Consider the following 21,872-nt stretch of genomic DNA (forward strand, 5'->3'; position numbering starts at 1 on the left):
ATAAGATTTTCAGATGAATATTGGAACAATTATAATTTACCGAAATATTTTTAATTGCATTAATAATTTTATATTTATAAACTTTACAGTTAATTATGTAATTAACCTATCACTGAAATTTATCTGTATATATAAACACAGATCTGGAATATAAATTATTTTAATAATTTATATTACACATATAAATTATTTAAATATAAATTCAATAGAAATAGCTAAATTAGAAATAGGTATTTGTATATCAATCGTGTATTATACGCCTCAGAAACGCGTATATTAAGTCGAATTCCTCCATATGTTATACAGTGAACTTCAAGAGGTTATTCGAGGCCAGAAATGGAAGAAATATTTTCAATATTCCATATCATTATACGTTTCTTTTATTTTGTATTTGTGACTTGACTCGTACAATCTGACTGATTTACAAAATAAAATGAAACAAATATATATATATCGATATCTCATACATTAGTAGTAGTAATTCATAATTAGGAAATGAAATAGGTATTTGTGTACAAGAGAGTCATATTGAAAATCAAAAATTTGTAAAAGACATGTAAAATGTTTTTATTATAAATTTACTATATTCGGTCTAACAAAAATTTGAATTTGAAAATATAACGCGTAATAAACACGGTGTACATTTGTGAATAGTAAAATACTGACAAAATAGTCAACTGAACTCGCAAACTACCAACACAAAGGGATCAACGAACATCCGGATTTTTCAACGGGGTCCACTTCCTAGCCAGAGGATCGTGATCACGTAGAAAATCGATGGTCCATAAAATCTAGCCGTAATTATAAAAGCTGGAGCTTTACGAGAGGATTCGAGGGGCAAATAACAGAATGTAGTATACCTAATCCGAAATGGTCTGTGTTTAACGTTTGGCCGCGCAATTTGACGAAGAACGCGGCAAAGTGGTCGTGAAGGAAAACGATTTTGGGATCTAGCTCCGCTTGCCCTATTATTCCGGCGATAATTTAAGGGCAACGGGCTGATATATAGGTAGCGAGTTTGTGCGACGCCATTGTCTCAGGGTACTGTTATTTATGGGAAGGTTTCATCTTCCAAAAACGGAAGGTGCGTGTTCCACGGGCCCGTGATGCGAATAACAATCGGGCTAGGGCAGTAATTAAGGATTAGCGAGGTGATTAGTGAGCAGCAGGTATTTAAATCTCGCTGAAACGATCTGCCTCAGCGGACGCGCGCGCCCCCTATGCGGGTCGTCCGTTCGAACAACTGATCGTACACGCTTCAGCATGTATATATGTACGATTTCGCGACGTGTGTACCAATTACGGCACTCTAATTATGCTCCAACGACTCCTGATGCTTTATGGCGAATCTGATGAAGCGTGTCTTTAATCGAACGTTCGATTATTTCAACAGTATTATCACGAGGTGAGGAGAGGATGAGCAGTGAGATGCTCCGTAAGTCGATACGGTGAAAATTGATGATATCGTGAATGATATACGTGGGTAATTTAGGTGCTGGGTAGGTTGTAATTCTTAGATAGTTGGAATGGAATCAAGATAGACACAGCTTTGTTAGAGGAGGATATGCGAGGTGTTGAAGTGGCGAAGGGCATAATGATAAGGAAATGACCGGGATGAATGATGTTCCGTTTCTATCCATAATTTTGCCTCATTAAGAAGCAACCTGCCAGTTTTCCGTGTGCTACCTGTTCAATCATAAACATAAGCAAACCTAATGGCTGTTACGTATTCAGTAACACTTCCCCTTTTAACGGTACGTGAGATCTCTGTTTAAAACGTGTTATTAGATTTTCGTGTCTTTCGCTTTTGTTCTTCGTGAACTTATTACCTATTACGGAAATGCTAGTTGCGCGAGGTGATTCAAGTTTTATGGATAGAGAAGTTGCTATTGCAGTCTTGCTGCTTGCAATTCTGTGTATAATGTGACTGGTATTATACCAGAAGCTTGTGTGATATTGAAATCAATAGGAAGCTTGCAGTGTATTGTATATAATATTGAAAACGTGTATCGAAATCGATATCCGAATATTTTGCAAATATTAAAATAAATATTGAAATATTTGGCGAATATAAAAATAGATATCGAAATATTCTGTAGGTATGGAAATAGATAATTAAACATTTAATAAGTATGTGAAAATAGATATTTCGGTATTTGACAAATAGTGGAACGGATATTTCAATATTTGGTAAGTTGCAAAATATTTCAATATTTTTTAAATTGGAAAATAAAAATTTTAATATTGGATAGTTATTAAAACGAATATAAAATATTTAATAAACGTGAAAATAAATATTGCAATATTTGTCAGATACAGAATAAGGAAATAAATATTTGAATGTTTAGTAATTATAAACTGGAACACTAAAATTTTGTATCGTTGTGAAAATAAAACATATCTGAATGGTCGGTAAATATGAAAACACGTAAATATTTAAATATTTAGTAAATTACGAAAGAAATATTTAATAACAACACATCTACGCGAAACAGGTATAAGCACTGCCCGCAATTGATAGTTAAATCTAGACTAAGAAAACGTAAAACAGAATATTATACATAGAAATTGAATACCTTCATAACGAAGCTCATGAAAGGAAACAGTTAATTAATATCATAAATAAATGAAAATACTAAACATCGCAGAAGATGGAAGAAACTATCGTCAAATGGTTGAATGAAAAATATGAAACTTACAGATGGTATGAAGGGCAAAAGGAAGGAGTTAACATCCTCGAGTATGATAATAATTTAAAATGATAAAGGGTATGAAAAATGCGTATTCGTTAGCATTATTACAAAGACTAACTTCAAGCGTGAACAATAAAAACGTCCACTCTTGATACGAAAACTTTCGGCATAATTTTATACATTCATAACCACATGTCGGGGTTTTATAAGCAAGAAGCACTGTCTTAAGCCTAATTAATAAATAAACTTCTTATGGCGCAAAAATCAACATTTACGACGCAGTAAAGTTTATTATTTTCCGGATAATTTTCATAAATAATTAGGACAAAATGAAAAACATTTTAAACATGTTCTGAGACTGGCAATTATGCGAGTAGTTAAAGAACATTCGCGTGCTCTGTTTGTAAGACGTCCCTTAATTAGCATAATATAACTGAACACGTAAATTACTCGATAAAATCAGATCGTTGTTCTTTACAATGTCATTATTGAGAAAATCTATCGATATTCGTATATCAGCATCTTTATTAAGATTAAATTGTAAATTGTTTAATGGAACGGAGTTTCGAACGCTTTTGTTAAAAATTACTGACACTACACCGTGAGTACCTAATTAGATTATTATAATTAAAATTACATTGTTCAGCTTATCAAACGCTGTTGTAATATTCATCGATGTTACTAATACTATCTTTTATATATTCAAATAAATTTTATTTGAGATTATGTAGCTTGCAGGTGTACTAATAATTTACATAGTGGTATGAGAAAGGTCAATTTAATAATATTAAGTATTTAATGATTTAATTTAATTAATTATTCTCTGTCATTATCATATCTTTTTATTTATAACATTATTGCTATTTTAATATTAGGATAATGAGTGTTCCAGTAGTTTAGAATATAAATGAAATCGTCATTCTAATTCTCAGTGCTCTAATTTCTAGTGACATTTAAACAGTGTCGCGCTAATGCATAAGCACGATACATTGGTACTCAGGTTAAACGGCCGATAGCACAAACCACAATGTTGTACACAGCTAGACACCCTCGTTATCTACTTGTTTTCCAATGTCACGACAAAATTTAGCTTCTCCAATATATTTGAGTACATATATGTAAATGCATGATACAATAGATACAATCCTTTAAGATACTGGAAAAGGATAAGTGAGAAAATGAAGAATTATGCAAAGTAATTTTTATATAAATATATGTTCTATAGAGTAATTTTAATTTTAATTTTAAATATTTAGAAATGATAAAGATATTAATAATAAAAGATATCAATGACGTGATAAAATTTGTAGAAAATTTACGTAACTAAATAAGGAAATGAAGTATTATGCAAAGTAATTTTTATGTAAATATATGTTTCATAGAATAATTTTAATATTAAATATTTAGGAATGATAAAGATATTAATAATAAAAGATATCAATAACGTAATCAAATTTGTAGAAAATTTACGTAACTGAATATTTATTATAAATAATGTACAATTATTAACGAATTATTGTGTATAATTAATTTATATTCGATAAATTATTCTTATTTAAATTCTACGCTATTGTCGAGTGTTTATTTGAAAAATATCAATAATGGTAATTTTATGATATTTACATGCTTTTGTGCAAATTTTCAGTCTATTTAAAATATAATTTAAAGATAACTTTAAAAGTAAATTAAACTTTGTTTTAATTCTGACAAACGTATACTTAGTTTAATATATGAAATCACGTACTTATTTAAATTAAAAAATTTTGAAATATTGTCTTTTAACTATAATAGTTTCTAACCCCATCGATTTTCGTTTAATCATGTTTACTAGTACGATGCGGGTCTTTGTCGATTCAATCAGTTAAGTGATACTACTCGCAATTGTATCATTTTTTATTTGAAAAATTCAACAAAAAGAACTTAACACTAAAGCTGTCGACTTGTAACGTGTAATATAGTACATACAGATAATAATAATTACCGTTGTACGATAAAAACAAATAAGTATATATAATTACGTTTCTATCTGCTCTTCTATCTCAATAAGAGTCACCATTAATTCTGTCAGAAGAAACTCTTCGTTTTCTGTAACACGAAGAATAACATGTCTGTAACCAGTTATTTTTACTAGTTTGGTAATTATAGTGTTGGAAAGACAAGTAAAACAACGAGTAATGTATCAAGATATTGTTACGTAATTATTACTACAAGAATTACGATGACAAAAATATTTAAAAATGCGAAAATTTATAACATTACAATCTAACACAATTTTTTCATAATAATAACTACGAAAACATAGAAAAAGTAAAATATAATTGTCATAAAAATTAATATTGCAAAGAGATTAAGAATAAGAAAGATTATCAGTATACAATTTTTATTTAAATAATTATTATAAGAATTAATATTACAAAGTCATTAAGAAAAAGGAAAGATTATCGGTATCAAATATTTTTTCAAATTAAAATTATTATCCCAAAAATATTTTAAGCGACAGAAAGTATTGTTACAAAGATCAGTACTATGAAAACTTTTATTTAAGAAATAAAAATTATTATCACAAAACCACTTTGAATGCCCAAAGTTATTACGAAAACGCAACTTAAGTCAGGAACATTTATGACAAAAGAAATGCACAGCTCTGAGACAACAGTAGCCTTACTTTAATACCACCGAATGTGTTAATTCTCCAAGACAATATTTCACAATTCCATAAAACTGAATATTCCTTCGTTACGATGAGAACATTTGTTCCCATGAACCGAAACACTTGTACCTGTTACGAATATAATTCCGCTATAAATATAAGCGAGATCTGGAAAGACAGAAACATGGAAGAATAGGGAACGTACATCATGCTTGATATAGTATATAATTATTTGTTAGATCAATTAGCAATTAATTGCGTTACGTGTACAATGGTTTGCCTCTGTGTTGTATCATGAATAATTAACAAGTCCCGGGTTGCCATAAAAAACGCTTAATTAATGATGAAGCTGAGCTACGTTAGTCCAACATTGCGAATGCCACTCACGTACCATCGCGTGCTGATCTCGCAAATCCACCAGGCTAGACGTTTAACTTGCGACAGATTTTTTCTCCCTTAAGCCGAAATGCCGACGAAAGGGACAAACTCTTCAACCCCTTGGCGATTACCGAGCAAAAGAATACACCATGTACTCTTATCGCGAGTGTGCAAACATCGCCATGGGCGTTGACATTGCATATTCATTCTGTTATGGGTCTAATCATAAGTACAAGATGCTGGGGTCTTATTGCATGGGATAATATAGTACACGTGTGGACAGATATTTAGATTGAATTAGTGGAAGAGAAAGAATAAAGTCGTTCGTTGCTAATTATTTCCATTATAGGGAGAAACAGATAGAAAATTGCTTAGGTTTATTTGGTTGTAAGGAGGAGTTAGGGTAGTAGGTGGTTTTGGAATTCTTGATATATCGTGTAGTAATTATTATTCGTTTTATGTTCTACTGTATTGTATATTACTTGAATTTTGTTATTATTAATATTAATAAAATAATTTCGAGTAGATTTTGGAAAAGTAGTAATGTTAGAGTAAATTTGAATTATAATTATTACCCACATCATGTTGTAGTATGTATCACTCGAATTTTGATTATTAATAGCAATTAAATAAATATGAACAAATTTTAAATGATTAATAACTTTAAAGTAAGTTTCAAGAGTAATTATTTCTTATAGTATATATAGGATTCTATATAAATTTTTGTTATCATTAATAATAATGAAAAGTAGTAATGTTAGAGTAAATTTGAATTATAATTATTACACACATCATGTTGTAGTATGTATCACTCGAATTTTGTTATTATTAATAGCAATTAAATAAATATGAATTAATTTTGAATGATTAATAATTTTAAAATAAGTTTGAGGAGTAATTATTTCTTATATTATATATTAGATTCTATATAAATTTTTGTTATAATTAATAATAATGAAACGTGATTCAATAAATTTCGAGAGAATGATCGATACATATAAAAACAATTCATTTAAAATAATAAAGTAATACACCCCATGTTGAGTACCTACGTATATTTCTTGTAAATATAATTTTAAACATCAAAACACTCTATGCATATTAAAGAGTTTCTTGTTCTCATTTCTCCCATTACATAAGGTAGCCTAAAAATCGTGGTTCAACGATGGTACATACCAAAACGAAAATAATAACATTTTTATTCAATTACTTCGATTTGGCAACAGATTAACAGTCTATTAACAGAAAGTTTCGATGTTGTCTCTTTTAATCGACTTTACACACACCAACTTAACTTTGTGTTAATTAAATTATTAGAAAACTGATATATTTTTCAAGAACAAAAGTAAACTTGGAGTACATTATTAAAACAAAATATTTCTCTAACTATTTTATTTATTTATTAGTTAATTTATCTAATTAATTATCTAATTAAGCATTAATTTATCTAAAACATATAACGAATTATGGAATTATCAAAGCCAATACTTATGTTTTATAAAAAATTATTTTATTTGTTTTAACTTTTTATTAAGTTTTCGAATATTTTTGTGATGTGAGAAATCATTTTTCTCTGCCATTTCCTTAAATATTTAAACAATCGTAGATATAATTAAAAATATTTTACATTCTAGTATCTATATATTATAGTGTAATATAATGTAAAATAATTTTATTATTTTCTGTATATTCATTTTAGATGTAGAGCATAGATGTCAAAATTATGTCAGTGTCCAAATATTTTTATAACCAACTGCAGAAATAAAATAGAAAAATTGTTCTTTCTTAATTTTACCTGGAATACAACTATAGTTCATCCCAATTATTATGACTACTCGACCGAAGCAGTTGATTAACATTTAGAACAGCCTGTACATTCGTACACCCTGACAAAGGTTACATTTTATCTGTGTGTTTACCCGGAGCATGGAATATTCCTCGCGAATTCATAAATATCAGCTGGATGTTACATCGAGCAAAGCTTCGTATTTCCCGCGGAAATCATTATTTCGGATAAACGTAAATTTTAATTTGCCCAGTTAAAGGCCAAGTACTAAACTCTGGCGCGGAGGGTGGACCCCGAGACTGTGATTAGAATTTAACGCAACGGAGAGTTTCGGATACTTCTGTGTAAGAGCATTAGGCGACAAAAGTTGAAAGCGCATACCATTACGCGCAGAAAAGGAATAAACCGCATGGTTCCCCTGGGTGATATTTAAAAGTCGACGCCAATGTCGAAACTTTTCCCTGCCCTTTTCGCGCGATTCTTTTCTTCGCGAACGTAATCCCAAGGGCGACTAACGTTGACGCTGACGTTGCCAAGCTTACGTAGAAAGTTTCGTAAGTACTTGTCTGTTTAAGTTATTATGGGATAAATGCTTGTCGCTTAAGTTACTCGTGGAAAAAGCACTACAGCGTCGCTGTTCGAGAGCTCCTTATCTGCGTGACAAATGTACATACACTCGTACGAAAAAGTATTCGTACCCTTACATTTGTTATTTTCAACGAGTGAAATATGTACTTACGTTGGTGTGAAACATTTAAAACGATGCGTAGTAAGAAGGAAATTCCAAGACTATGCCAGAAACATTAGCAAAAAATGTTTAATGCAGATATCGACCATGGTGGCGCTAGTGAGTTAAATGGAAGAACGTCTTAAGACTGTTATAAGCAACGAAAGATAAATTAACGTTAATTAACGAAAATATATAAAAATAATATAAATAATTATGTTATCAATAAGCTGTATATAGATAATTAGTTTAATTCAAAAGGACACCATGAGTTAGATAAACTTGAGAAACCCTATTCAAGCATAATAAAATACACTCTTTTGTTCCTTGGAAATTTAAATAAAATATTAATAATTTGAATATTTATGTGATTTATAGATTCGAAAATTTATAAATTTTTATAGTAGATTTTTATTGATAGTTATGTTTAAAATAGTTCATGAAATATTATTTCAACAATATTATATCATTTTAATTTCTTTAATTTTTTCAAGATATACATTATGAGATATACTTCACAATTCGAAATTTTAAATATATAAAATTTAAATTAAAAATTTCAATTATATAAAATTCTATAGGGTCTTATTTTCCCATAATTAAATTTTAGCATTTCAACTAAAAATTTAATTTCATATAATATATTAGAGACAGTATATATTTCATTAATTTTTTCATTCCATTCTTCAATTATAAGATCATTGATTATGCTACCTTTGTACAGTCAATACACTGCAGCTATTTAAATAAATTCATTGAGCAGATTGACTTAAAATTAAATTCTATAAGACATGTTTTTGTTAAACAGGTGAATATAAATATAAATTATTTCTTTTGCCGAATTCCTTTAATATATTTTATAACTTAATTACTAATTTAATCATTATAATAAATTAGTAATTATTAACCATTTTTTTATAATTATTATACCCTTAAAATTTTTAATTTTTAAGAATAAATTTTCTAAATTATTATTTTCACAATTCGATTACTGTGATGTTTGAGTTGCTGTTACCAGTTTAACAAGAAATTTGTTTAAGGAAAGAAGAGAAAAATACCTACATTTAAAACATTTATAAATTGTTCAATTATTATTTCCAGAATTGCCAATTCTGCGCAAAGCTATTCGGAATGACAAATCTCTCAAACTATATATTCATATAACTCTAAAAATTTATTCATATACCTGTTATACCAAACTGTTAAAAATGCAGCTTCAGAAGATCCGACATAAAATTTTGATACCTTTTCACATTTAAATAACATCTAGAAAAAAGTTCGCAATTGATCATCTCGGTTATTTCCACAGGTCTGACATTAAAGTATGCAGAAGCACATTTGGCAGTGAATATATTAATATAGATGACGGTATGGAAGTCATATTGCTTTGTTTTATTTTCAGGTGTACGCGGGCTCAGGAATGTATCTATCGATATGCCATTGGCTGTAGCAGCTGGCACGACCGTCAATATGAGCTGCAGATACGATCTACAATCAGATACTTTATACACGGTGAAATGGTACAAGGGTCCTGAATTTTTTCGATACATTCCCAAAGAGATGCCGCCGATACGTGTTTTTGGAGAATTGGGTACCAGGGTTCTTGTAAGTACTACCCCTCGCAATTTTATATTCTGCTTACGAATCGATAAATATTAAACAAACCTATTAACCTGTATCGTAATAAAATAATATAGAACATGTTTCGTTCTCTTTAATTAAGTTTCAATATAATTGAACAATAAATGACCAAATAAATAATTTATTTTGTTAGGTTATTTGGAAAATAAATAGCATAAAAATGAGATTCTGTTAAGGTAGTTTAAAATAAATTTAGAAAATTTATTATCTAAATTTGGAAATATATCGTTTTAATTAAATATATAGAGATTGAGGTATATTTGGGGTGGAGTCGAAACTAATTTTTTAAATTTTGAAATACGAATTTAAAATTTTATAAGGCGAAACTTTTTAAGTTTAAAGTACTTAAAGCACCAAATGCTGATTCTGTTTTGAAGAGCATCTTTTCTTAGAACAAAATTTCTGCATGAACCCTTATTGATCGTAATTAAACAAAACGTCGAAGAAAAAAGACCATAACAATATAGAAAAATATTTATATCGACATTATAAAAATTAATATCCGAACTCTTCCTACATTGAATCTACATCTACTTCTATCAATTATAGTACCAGGTGCATTGAAAAATATTCCAGATATTTACTGAGTCTTCATCAATTTATATATCTTTTAATTAACTTTTGAAAACTTTGAATCGTTAGTATTATTATACTGCATAATAATAAATTTTGTATTGCTTATTACTATTGTATTATACTATCATACTATTATTATACTAATTTAACCTTTTGCACTCGACAATTTTTGAAATGAAAATAAAGTAATTATAAATTCTTGTTTCGAAAAGGTACGATACATTTTATTTCATTTTATTCCATTTCTTATATTTTATTGAAGTATATTATTTATTAAAACACCTTTCTCAAACTGAAATTTTTGAAATTTATTTTATGATGTTACGTCTCCGAAATATAATTTGTACGTTCTCTATTTAATTTTTATTAATAAAATAATAAGTCAAAAGTTGTTATTAAATTTTCCAAAGGAGAAACGAATTTACTCTTGAGAAAAAATTTTAAGACATAATGTGACATTTTATTTTCCTATAATTTGGATGAAATAGTGTATTGACTAATGCACTCGTTAACTGGTGTATTAACCCTTTACACTAGACGACCTTTTCTTTACAGGAAAATAATAATTCGAAGACTTTCTGCCATAAAGTCGACGATATTTCTAAAACAAGAAATAGGAAATCGTATGCAAATTGAGACGTAGAATTATTTTACTTCGATATTCCACGCATCGTTGGGTAATTGTAAAATTGATATATTAATTAACATGCATCTTTAGACTCTGATTAAATGTCGACTGAGAGGCGCCTTTCAAGTGCAAAGGGTTAATATTTATTTACTATTATTATACTAATTAATCAATTATAACTATTCTCCATGCTATTCTATCAGGTCAATATATATAGAATTCTCAGAGAAAATTTATCATGACAATTTTTACAAAAAATGAAAAATTTTAACAAATTCAACGATAAATAATTCCATTGCTCTCGATAAAATATCTCACTTAATAATTGGTTGTTGCATTAATTAAAGTTCGTTAAATAAGGCAGTTTTAAGATTTCGTAAAAGTAATCCGCTGGACGCTACCCAGAGAATCGTCGTGGAGTTATTCCGTGCTAGAAACACCCTCAGAATTTCTTACTTATTAAAAGTTGGAAGGCGACCCTGTGCGAATCACGTTTTACATTCGCACCTGACGTGCAATCGTCGAGAACCGAGGAAACGGAAGTGAGTCGCTCGGATTATATTTCCCCAAGTTTTGCCAAGCGTGAAAGTTTGTTAGTACCATTCATGTCCTACTTTATTATATGGTTGTACCTGACAAACTATGTACAGACGTATGTACCGTGTCTTTTAAGTAATTAAATGCTCTCCATCCTGATTCCGTGTATTTTTCGTCACCATGAATATTCGCGCGTTTTTTTCCATTTTGTACTTTCGTTAACGAACGTACTAGTTACGTCGAACGAAATCAGAATGTGTTTATCTACGGTTTTAATTTGAAAAATCATATTTTCGTTATTAACTTTTTAATTGTAAATTTAAATTGAAGTATGACTTCGATGGTACAAATTACCAAATGATTTTATTTATATCCGGAAATTTCAATTAAGGTAAAAGCACGCGGATTTGTTTGGAAAATTCATGGAATTAGTTAAGAATGTTTGAGTTTCTCCAATATCGTATTTCATAATTTGCATTAATTTTATAGGCTGCGAAGAATATATATACTTATTTAAATTTATATGTGATAAATTAAATTTTCTTTAATGAATCTTTTCTCTACTTTTAATCGTTTTAAACTTATGAATTGAAACGATCTGTGTATTCGAATTTTAAGTTAAAATTAAAAAATGTAGAAATAAATTATTTAATTTTTATTAGAATATTTAATTATTACGTGATTTAATTTCAATATAAATAATATTCTCATTTAAAGTTAATATGAATTGATTACACTGTTCAACGCGAATTACAGTCTGTAATATCAATTGGGTAATTTTTGGTGGGTTAACATTCCTGAACACGAATACGTAATCGAAATTGCTCCATCGTTCTCAGTTTTCGAAAATTGTGAGTTTTTTCTAAAAATTCAATTTTTGCTAAACTGAAGTATTACGTAAAAAGTATGAAAGCTAATAGGTTCATTCTTATCTTAAAAGTTAGGTGAGAGTGTCCCAAGTTTATCAATGTTTATAATTATAATTATTTGTATTTCTGTAATAATTATAACTGGTCATCAAAATTTAACCCTTTGCACTCGAGGGGTGAGCTTCAGTCACTATTTCATAAAATTTGGAAGATAGATATTAATTATTATACCAAATTTAATGTAATGTAGTGGTATACGAGGTATCGAAGTCAAATAATTCTACAATTCTATTATTATACAATTTCTTATTTATTACTTAAAAAGGTATCGTCAGTTTTTTAGTAGAAAATCTTTGAATTTCTACTCTTCTCTAGCCAAAAAATCGTCGAGTGCAAAGGGTTAATATTTCAGAAGCAAATATAAGTGACCTAGGCCACTTTCATAATCATAGGCACATACAAAATCAACACTCACACTTTCATAAAACCAATACTCACACTTTTTACACGCTATACTTGCGAAAAGTAAAGGCGTTAGAAGATTTATTCTCATCATAAAAGTTGGATTGGAAATTATTTTTTAACTACTTTATATTAAAGAATCATTTGTGAATTCATTTATGTACCGAATAACGAAACTGTTTCGAGTTGCATGTAATTTAATGAAATTTCTTATAATTTTACGATTAGTATAAAAGAGTATATGAAAACATATATATATGTTATATACATAGAAAAATGAGATTTACCGGACGATGATTTTGATGTTTATTACGCGTGATCACGGCTCTGACGAAGCTAGATGTCCGAGCAATGGCTCCGTGGCGGAAAAATCCTGCATACAGGTTGCCGATGTATATTTTACATCCTGTCAATATTCAACATCATCCTAATATTGTTTTTGAATTTTCATTTTCAGAAAAGCCTATAGAATACGCTACTGTGGCGAAAAATCGTATCAATTAATGAACTTTTTGTAGAAATTTGCAGTTTTCAAAAACTATGGATAATAGTGCAATTTCGATTACAGATTCGTATTCAGGAGAGTAGATTCTACAAAAATTACTCAATGGATATTACAGATTAGAGAGAAAGTTAAAATTTATTGAATAGTATTATTAATGTCTAAAGAATGGTATTATTAATATAGATATGTCAGAGTTGAAGTTTCATTGAAAGAAACTTCGACCACAGTGAAATATTGTAAATAATGAAAGTGACAACGATTTATGTGGAAGAGATACTCGAAACATTGGTTCGTGGTGCCTTCGAACCAGATATATTGCTCTATGCTTTCCATATTGATTCGAGCTTTGTAACAGATGAAATTGTCAGGAATTAAATACTCAAATAGCAGACATGTTGAAGATATCCCGAAAGATACAAGAAATACCTTATCCATATATATATACGTTTTCCATTTATATACCTTAATTAACAAATTAACAATTATAATAGTACAGTAATAAGCAGCAGCATAATTGTATAACAGTAAAGAGAGTATAAAAGTATAATCGTATAACAATTGAACTCTCATAAAATAATTAAATTTATTTAATTCTTAATTGTAATTTATATTATAATAATTTAAATAATCTATATCAATAATTGTGAGAGTATAATAATAGTATGAAAATTACGCTACAATATTATAATAGTGCAATGAAAGATTAGTTATGAAGGTACAATATGAAAAATAAATAAAACTGAAAGCCAAATGGGATAAATATAATTGGCAATGTAATTAGTAATTAATATTGATATGCAAACTTGAGTCGAAATTTCTAATAAAAGGAACAGACAGGGGATTGATATTTGCGAAAAAATAAAAAAAACATGGATTTCATTCAGACACATGGAGGATCGATGAAACGTTAAAATTTCATCGGTTCCATTCTAATTTGCTAAAAGCGTGCACAAACACTGGTGACCAAGCAAAATGTACCGTTGTTACGACCGGCTGATCTGGAAGAAATCCTGATTAGTTGAAACCGTTCGAAGCTTCCGGGTGTAAACCATGTTCTTTCAGACAGTTTAATTAATCTAACGAAATCTTGGAACAATCCTCTGAATTCTCTTATTGATTCTGCAACTTAAATCCTACTACTATTAGTACTATTACTTTAATACTATTAAGCTATTATTATTAGCAGCAGTGCTAGTAATACCATTGAAGCTTCCATAAATTTTGATATGGATTCATTAACATTGTTAATGATAACAAAAATTAAGAATTTTGTTCATAAAATACTGCTTAAATTAAACCTTCGGTTACTTAAAATTGGTCAATTGTTAGTGGTGGATGAAATTTTAATAACAACAAGAACAATTCTTTATTTAATTACAAAAATTGTTAAACACGAATATTAAGTTTAAATATAATTAATTTATTACAATCACACCTCTTCTCACTATTAAAATTCAATTGCAACTGACCTATGCCAAACCAATCTCTACTATATTATATACACAATTCACACAACACCTCAATCATTACACACATACGCATTTATCACAATAACCTGAATTCATTAGATTTTGCCATTCCATGTATACTTCCATTCATCCCTTTCTTAGATACATTGCTCCTTTATTATACCAACACATATATATTTAAAAATCTATGTAACCATTACTTCAGCAATTACCATTTGGTGACATGCACCTACATATAATATACATGAATAATACTAATCAAAGTAGTATGATAAAAATAAATAGCCATATATATAATTACATTCTTGTCTAAATAAAATTCAACATTAATTTTGCCAAAAGTATGTAGTTTGGTAGTTTTAGGTGATTAATGGACCTAAATAATAAAATTACTCAATCCAAATATCCAAAATAGAATTTATTAATAATTCACATTGTAAATATATCAATTCTAAAATATATCACAATAATCTGAATTCATTAGATATTGTCATCCCATGCATACTTGTTCCACTCATCCCTTTCATACATACATCGCTCCTTTATTATATCAACACATATATATTTAAAAATGTATGTAATCATTACCATAACAATTACCAATTGGTGACATGGACCTAGATATAATATACATAAATAATACTAATCAAAGTAGTATGATAATTTAAATAACCATATATATAATTGTTGGAAGCCAGCTACGCCCATGCAACGATGACGACATGCTTGTCGAAGGTTGCAGGGCATTACCGACCTTTGGACTTCAAGGGGTCGGTTTTGAGGGCCTGCCCTCTTTCAGAACTCCACAGTCTTCAGTTAGAAACCAAAACGGCTATTTATACATTGTTACCCATAACGGCATCCAAATTAAGAAAGAAAAAATAGGACTCATACGTTTTAATTATATATCGTATAATAAACCTCTTACAAATAAGATTGCTATACAACTGAATACAGTTATTTCCCTGTGCGTTTGGCTATTTCCTCCACGAAATTCCCAACAATAATTACATTCTTGTCTGAATAAAATTCAACATTAATTTTGCCAACCGAATGTAATTTGCTAGTTTTATGTGGTTAACACTAGGTTTACGGAGGCTATCTGTATACCTATTTCTAAGAACATCTGTCAAATTGACAGATAAACGAAACCACGTGCCTTCTTTTTTAACGATTAGTTTAATTTAAAAACAATTATATATTATATTAACAGTCTTAATATAAGTTAACAGTATCTGTTACCATCGTATAATTGGAGCAACTCTTCCATCAAATTGACGGGTTCTGTAAATCTAGTGTTAAAGAACCTAAATAATAAAATTACTCGATCCAAATATTCAAAATAAATTTATTAATAATTCACATAGTAAATATATCAATTCTTCGTTAAAAATGATATATATTCACATATTCATAGAGGGTGTGCATACATATATTATATAGACATTTAATTACTAAATACAACGTACCACACGAATTTTTTAATCCAATATACGTATCTCTCACGCGACAAAAAAGAAATATAAACATCCCAGAATATTTTCACCGACAACTGTAGACAACGTTGCCAGAAACGACAATAAATTCCTTTTCCGCGACCATAAACAAGCATTCACTCTCGAAGCGTATCAGCCGCGAATAGTTTCCAACTCGTAGGATACAGGTGAACCACGAAATCTGTGCAGTTAGATTTCAGTTCCCTGGATGTTCCTTTCCAACGCAAAAAGGACAACATTCCCCGATACCGTGCAACTATTTACAAACCGTGGACGGTCGGAGCGAGGGCCACGCGCATGCGCGCCGCGCGTGCAGTGCGGATCAGGCATTAGGGAAAAGAAAGGAGCGGACGCCGCAAAATCAACGTTTCGATGCGAGTTAAAAATCTGTTAAAGCCTTTACGCGGCGGCACGAATCCCGTGTACACCGGACAGACGCAGTCGATCGACCGACGAACCGCTAGGACGCTCCCGTGCACGCAATGCTTTTCCAATTAGATTTTACCAGCGGAAAGTACGGACAGCCCTTGAACCGATAAATCGTAACGCGCGCCCTACCCTGCTGCAGAGATACGGGGTGCGAGCGAAATTTCGATACGGCTGGGGGCTTTTCTTTATACAAAAAAGCCAACGAGAAATACCGTCCCCGACGAGAAGGTTCGTTTTCGAGGAAATTAGTTTTGCAGCTGATGTCTGCACACCGGTTTTTAGAGTGCAGCAGAGATATCGAATTTAGTTTAATCCTACTAGAGCTATTGCTATCGCGGTAATTGATTCCACGATTTCTGCGATTAACACTTCCGGATGAGGAGTATTGTTCGAGGTGAATTTGTCATTGCCGAATGAGCTGGAATTTACTATAGCTGAATAAGATCCTCGTGTAAAAAAGAGTTTAATATAGCAAAACGAGTGAAATAAGTATAGTAAAAATAATTTGTAGAGATTAATTGTTTGGAAAAATGAATATTATTGGAAGTGAATTTGTAATTTTCGAATGAGTTGGAATTTAGTATGGTTGACTAGAACAAGTGAAATAAGTAAAGTAATAAGTATTAAAAATAAATAGTAGTAGGAAAATAGATAAATAAATTTATTTATTTAGTAAGTCGTTTTTATTATTCTTTCTTGTACGTATTTAATTATTTGTTTAATTATAACTTAATATTATTTATTTATTAGTACACAATTATAATTTATAACTTTAATTATTTAACTTATTCATAATTATTAAATAAATCAAACTCTATTAATTCAAATAAAACATCGCTTATATTTATTGAATTAATCAATATTGATTTATTATTGATTATTGATTATTGAATTAATCAATATTAATTTATTATTGATTATTGATTAATTCAATAAATATAAGCGATATTTTATTTGAATTAATACAGTTTGATTTATTTAATAATTATGCAATAAGTTAGATAATTAAAGTTATAAATTATAATTGTGGATTAATAAATAAATAATATTTCAAAATTAAGTATTAAATTACGATAAATAAATTTAAATTTGTATTTGCTGACAAAAGTTAAAAAGGTAATAATCAATGTATTTATATGTATCGTTTATTTTCTGAGGTACAGAAAATACAGATTAATTTTAATCTGAGTTAGATGAAAAGGAAACAAAGTCACTCTACGTCTACGCCAATGCTTTGTCGCTTTGTTTCATTTGGTTTCAATACATCCTGTTCACTCTCTTCATTATACCATGTAATATCATTCTATTTATAGGTGTGACACTTCCAACCAATAACTTATTTCTTTAAGATTGTGTTAGAGTCTATGGATTTATTATACTTGGCTGATTAGACTCACATCTTTTTCGAATATAAACTCCTATAGGAACTGCATAATATGTTGATCAGATTTTCTTTGTTCTACCAAATTAGTACTATACTTTTTTAACACCCTGCAAGTGAAATTTTATTGACAAATTGTGATTACATTCCTATGAAAGAGTATTATACCTTTGCACTCGAGAGGTAACCCTCAGTCACCATTTCATAAAATTTGGAAGATCGATATTAATTAATATATCAAATTTAATGCAATGTAACAGTGTGCAAGGTATCGAAACCAAATAATTCTACAATTTTATTATTATAAAATTCTTTATTTACTACTGAAAAAAGTTTAGTCAGTTTTTTAATAGAAAATATTTGATTTTCTACTCTTCTCTAGCCAAAAAGTCGTCGAGTGCAAAGGGTTAAATCACTGTACTAAGGCAACTCCTAAAAGTCATCTATAATGTGTTAGTACACTATCCACAAGTGAGCACCTTGTACAAAACTAAACGTTAGAACCTGTTTAGCAACATTTTCCTCCAGACATTTCAGCATTTATCTCAAAGAATTTGTACTGAATCTAACATTTCCAACTACATCGCCTGCTACTCTTACTTTCAAATTAACTCGGAATCATAACGAAACGCGTCATTCAGTCAATCAGATCTTGGAATAAAACACGTAGTAACAAGGTAACACCACTTGCACTATTCAATCGTAACAACCAAACATCACGAAACATCGTTACACTACCTCAGATCTTCACTCCTTAATTATCACTTACCAAGAAGTTTTACTATCATCGTAATTACTGAAGAATAGACAATTTATATGTTTTATATAAAATAATATATAGTAACGTGTAATATAAAAATAACAATATTATTTATATAAAATAATAATATAAATATTTATACGTTTTATATGTACATATATGATAATCATATATATATATTATAATTATATGCAAACAATTTATAATATATTATATTATTATTTATCATTACATTATTTATATAAAATAATAATACAAATATTTGTACGTTTAATATATGCATATATGATAATCATATATATGTATTATAATTATATGCAAACAATTTATAATATATTATATTATTATTTATCATTACAGTAAATATATGTATACTAAACTTTCAACAACCGGATTTTTCTTCATAAAAATAAAAAATACGACTCATTACCGTTTCTCATTATGTTGGAAGAAATAGGAAATTGACTCTCATAAATAGGTTCTTGATGGCGGAGCAATGATCTAATGATAACGCAAAATGGACCAATAACAAGCATACTTAAGTTAAAATCTTTACTATATTAAAAAATATAAATACATAATTACAGAATCTTCCAAGTCACATAATGTTATACAGTATTAACGTAGACCAGTTGGCGCTTAAATTACTTAAATTACTATACAGATGCGAATACCTGATTAATACGTCCACTAGTATATAAGTCATAAATGACGTATGGAAATTAAGAGTAAAATTTTCATTGAGCAAAGCAAGATATTCTTTTATTCATCCTTTTACTAAAATACGCAAATATACATTAATAACCGAATTTCATAGTACGAGAAATTTTAGCAAATAATTTTTTCAAAACAAACAGCAATATGAAATTTTATCCATATTTTTCGTAACTCTTATACTTCGTTATATATTTTTGACTACATTTTAAAACTTCTATCGATAAATCTTCTTTTCTTCATTGTACTGTGTATATTAAACTGGACTAAAAAAAAATCTAGATAGAAGACTAAATAAGTTTCGAGCTTGGAGAATTGAATTCAGGCAAAAAGAATATAAATTCGAGGAATAAAGCAAAAAATATCACGAGCGTTATTCTCTGAAAGAGATTTCAGTACAATCTACACAACAGTTTATGAAAAAGAAAGTAAAAAAGTAAGTAAAAAGAGAGTTCGAATATCGGTACATTTGTAGAAAAATATACACTAAACGTTTTTCCATATTGTCAAATCTTCGTTCATATTTTATTTCGTTATAATCGATAAAGATTACGGCAAAGATTCGATCGAAAATTCAGTTCTAAGAGGAAAATTAAAATTTTTCGTTGCCTCGCAGAAATTCGCGTGGAAATTGAAAATAATCAGAAATGGGGTTCACCCCAATTAAAAGTGACAGATCTAAAAATAATCGCGCCCAATAATTCATCCGTTACGCGGTCGCCTATCGGTTGAAATTTTCATCAGGAAAATTATTCTTTCGTTTGAAATGCCACTTTCCACGTCATATCCGCGCACATCACGTGAACTCATTCGCCATTATATAGTTTGTATGATTTTTGTCGCAGCTCGCGCCCCAAGGGGCTCGCGGCTGCGAATGCGGAATGGGTAGTACGTCGGGAAATCGGCGGGTGGGGGAAGCGCGAGGTGGGGGTAGGAGATAGAGGCGCTTCGTATTTCACAAACGGTAACATTATTAAAATTATCAGTCAGCCGGGATGAATTTATGCGTGGTGGCCGGCAGCGAATTGTCGAATCGATGTAAGCCAGAGAGGCATGGTGTGAAATGGCATGTAGCAGCCGTACCGATGCGTGACTACACCGTCGATCGAGCATAGTCGATCGATCCCACTTATTTTCCCAGGCAAATCGTTTCATCCGCAATTCCGCGCAATCCGTTTTTCTTCTTCTTCGCAGCGTAATTTATTCGAATGCATGAACAATACCTCGCGATGTTATATTTTCCACCGCGGCGGCAAATTATACACCCGATTCGTACTTACGATGAAAAATCGGTACGCCTATAAGGTTCTTACGAACGAGTCCGACATGTCTAACCTCCGAGCGAAACTGGCCTTGCTTATCCGCACGAGAATTGCTTCTCGCCTTTTTCACCCCTCTCTGAGAATTTCGATGATAATATCGGATTAGCTAGTGATAATTTGGTGTTGCAAGGTGGGATGTATGGTATTCTTGCCTGTTTTGTCGGATTCTCAGAGTATCTTATTTTTCAGCAATATTAGGTATTAGAGTTTGATGCTAGACCTGCAGGATTGCTCGTGCGTATTTGAATATAATTATTGTCCAAAGATTATTCGTGCTCCGATCAATATCGTATTTTCAGCAGAACTACTTCGTACCCTTTCTCGGCATTCTGAGAAAATTTAAACAATGTATTGAATTATTTATTGATAATTTTGCACTGCAATAATGTATCGTCATTTTTATATTAATTTTGAGAATATTGTATTTTTAGGGAATATTAAGTAGCAAATGTATTTTAGTATGATAATTGTTCTGAGAGTAATTGTATCCAATTTAATATCACATTTTAGGAAAAATTCTCTGCTCGTTTTACTCAGATCTGTAGGAAAATTTGGTAATATTAGTTCGGATTATTTACTGATAATTTTGTGTTGCAAGATGGCACGAATTGTATTCTCATTATTTCCGTATGGCTTTTGGAATATTATAATTTTGGAGGATATTGGATATTGCGCTTGTAGGAGCCAGTAAGCTCTTGGGAGTCTATTTAGCTGCATTCGAGTATAATTTGCTCACGTGGCATAATTTTGTGCTCATTTAAATATTACACGTTATTAAAATTTGCTCGTAAAATTCTTCAGCTCTCTAAAGAAATTCGTGCAATATACCATATTGTAATATAAAATGGC

The 21,872-nt window shown here is 29.8% G+C and overlaps 1 protein-coding gene across 2 annotated transcripts in view; it reads left to right on the forward strand.

The window, feature by feature from the left end:
• Positions 1-21,872, forward strand: part of LOC108550370 (uncharacterized) — a 136,714-nt gene that overhangs the window by 97,194 nt on the left and 17,648 nt on the right. For both annotated transcript variants that reach the window (XM_017904117.1, XM_017904116.1), the window contains exon 2: positions 9,637-9,839. In XM_017904117.1, the coding sequence (XP_017759606.1) occupies positions 9,637-9,839 (203 nt within the window). The remainder of the gene's footprint in view (positions 1-9,636; positions 9,840-21,872) is intronic.

Source organism: Eufriesea mexicana, unplaced genomic scaffold (assembly GCF_001483705.2).
Source record: "Eufriesea mexicana isolate 0111107269 unplaced genomic scaffold, ASM148370v2 scaffold2665, whole genome shotgun sequence".
Lineage (NCBI taxonomy): Eukaryota > Metazoa > Arthropoda > Insecta > Hymenoptera > Apidae > Eufriesea > Eufriesea mexicana.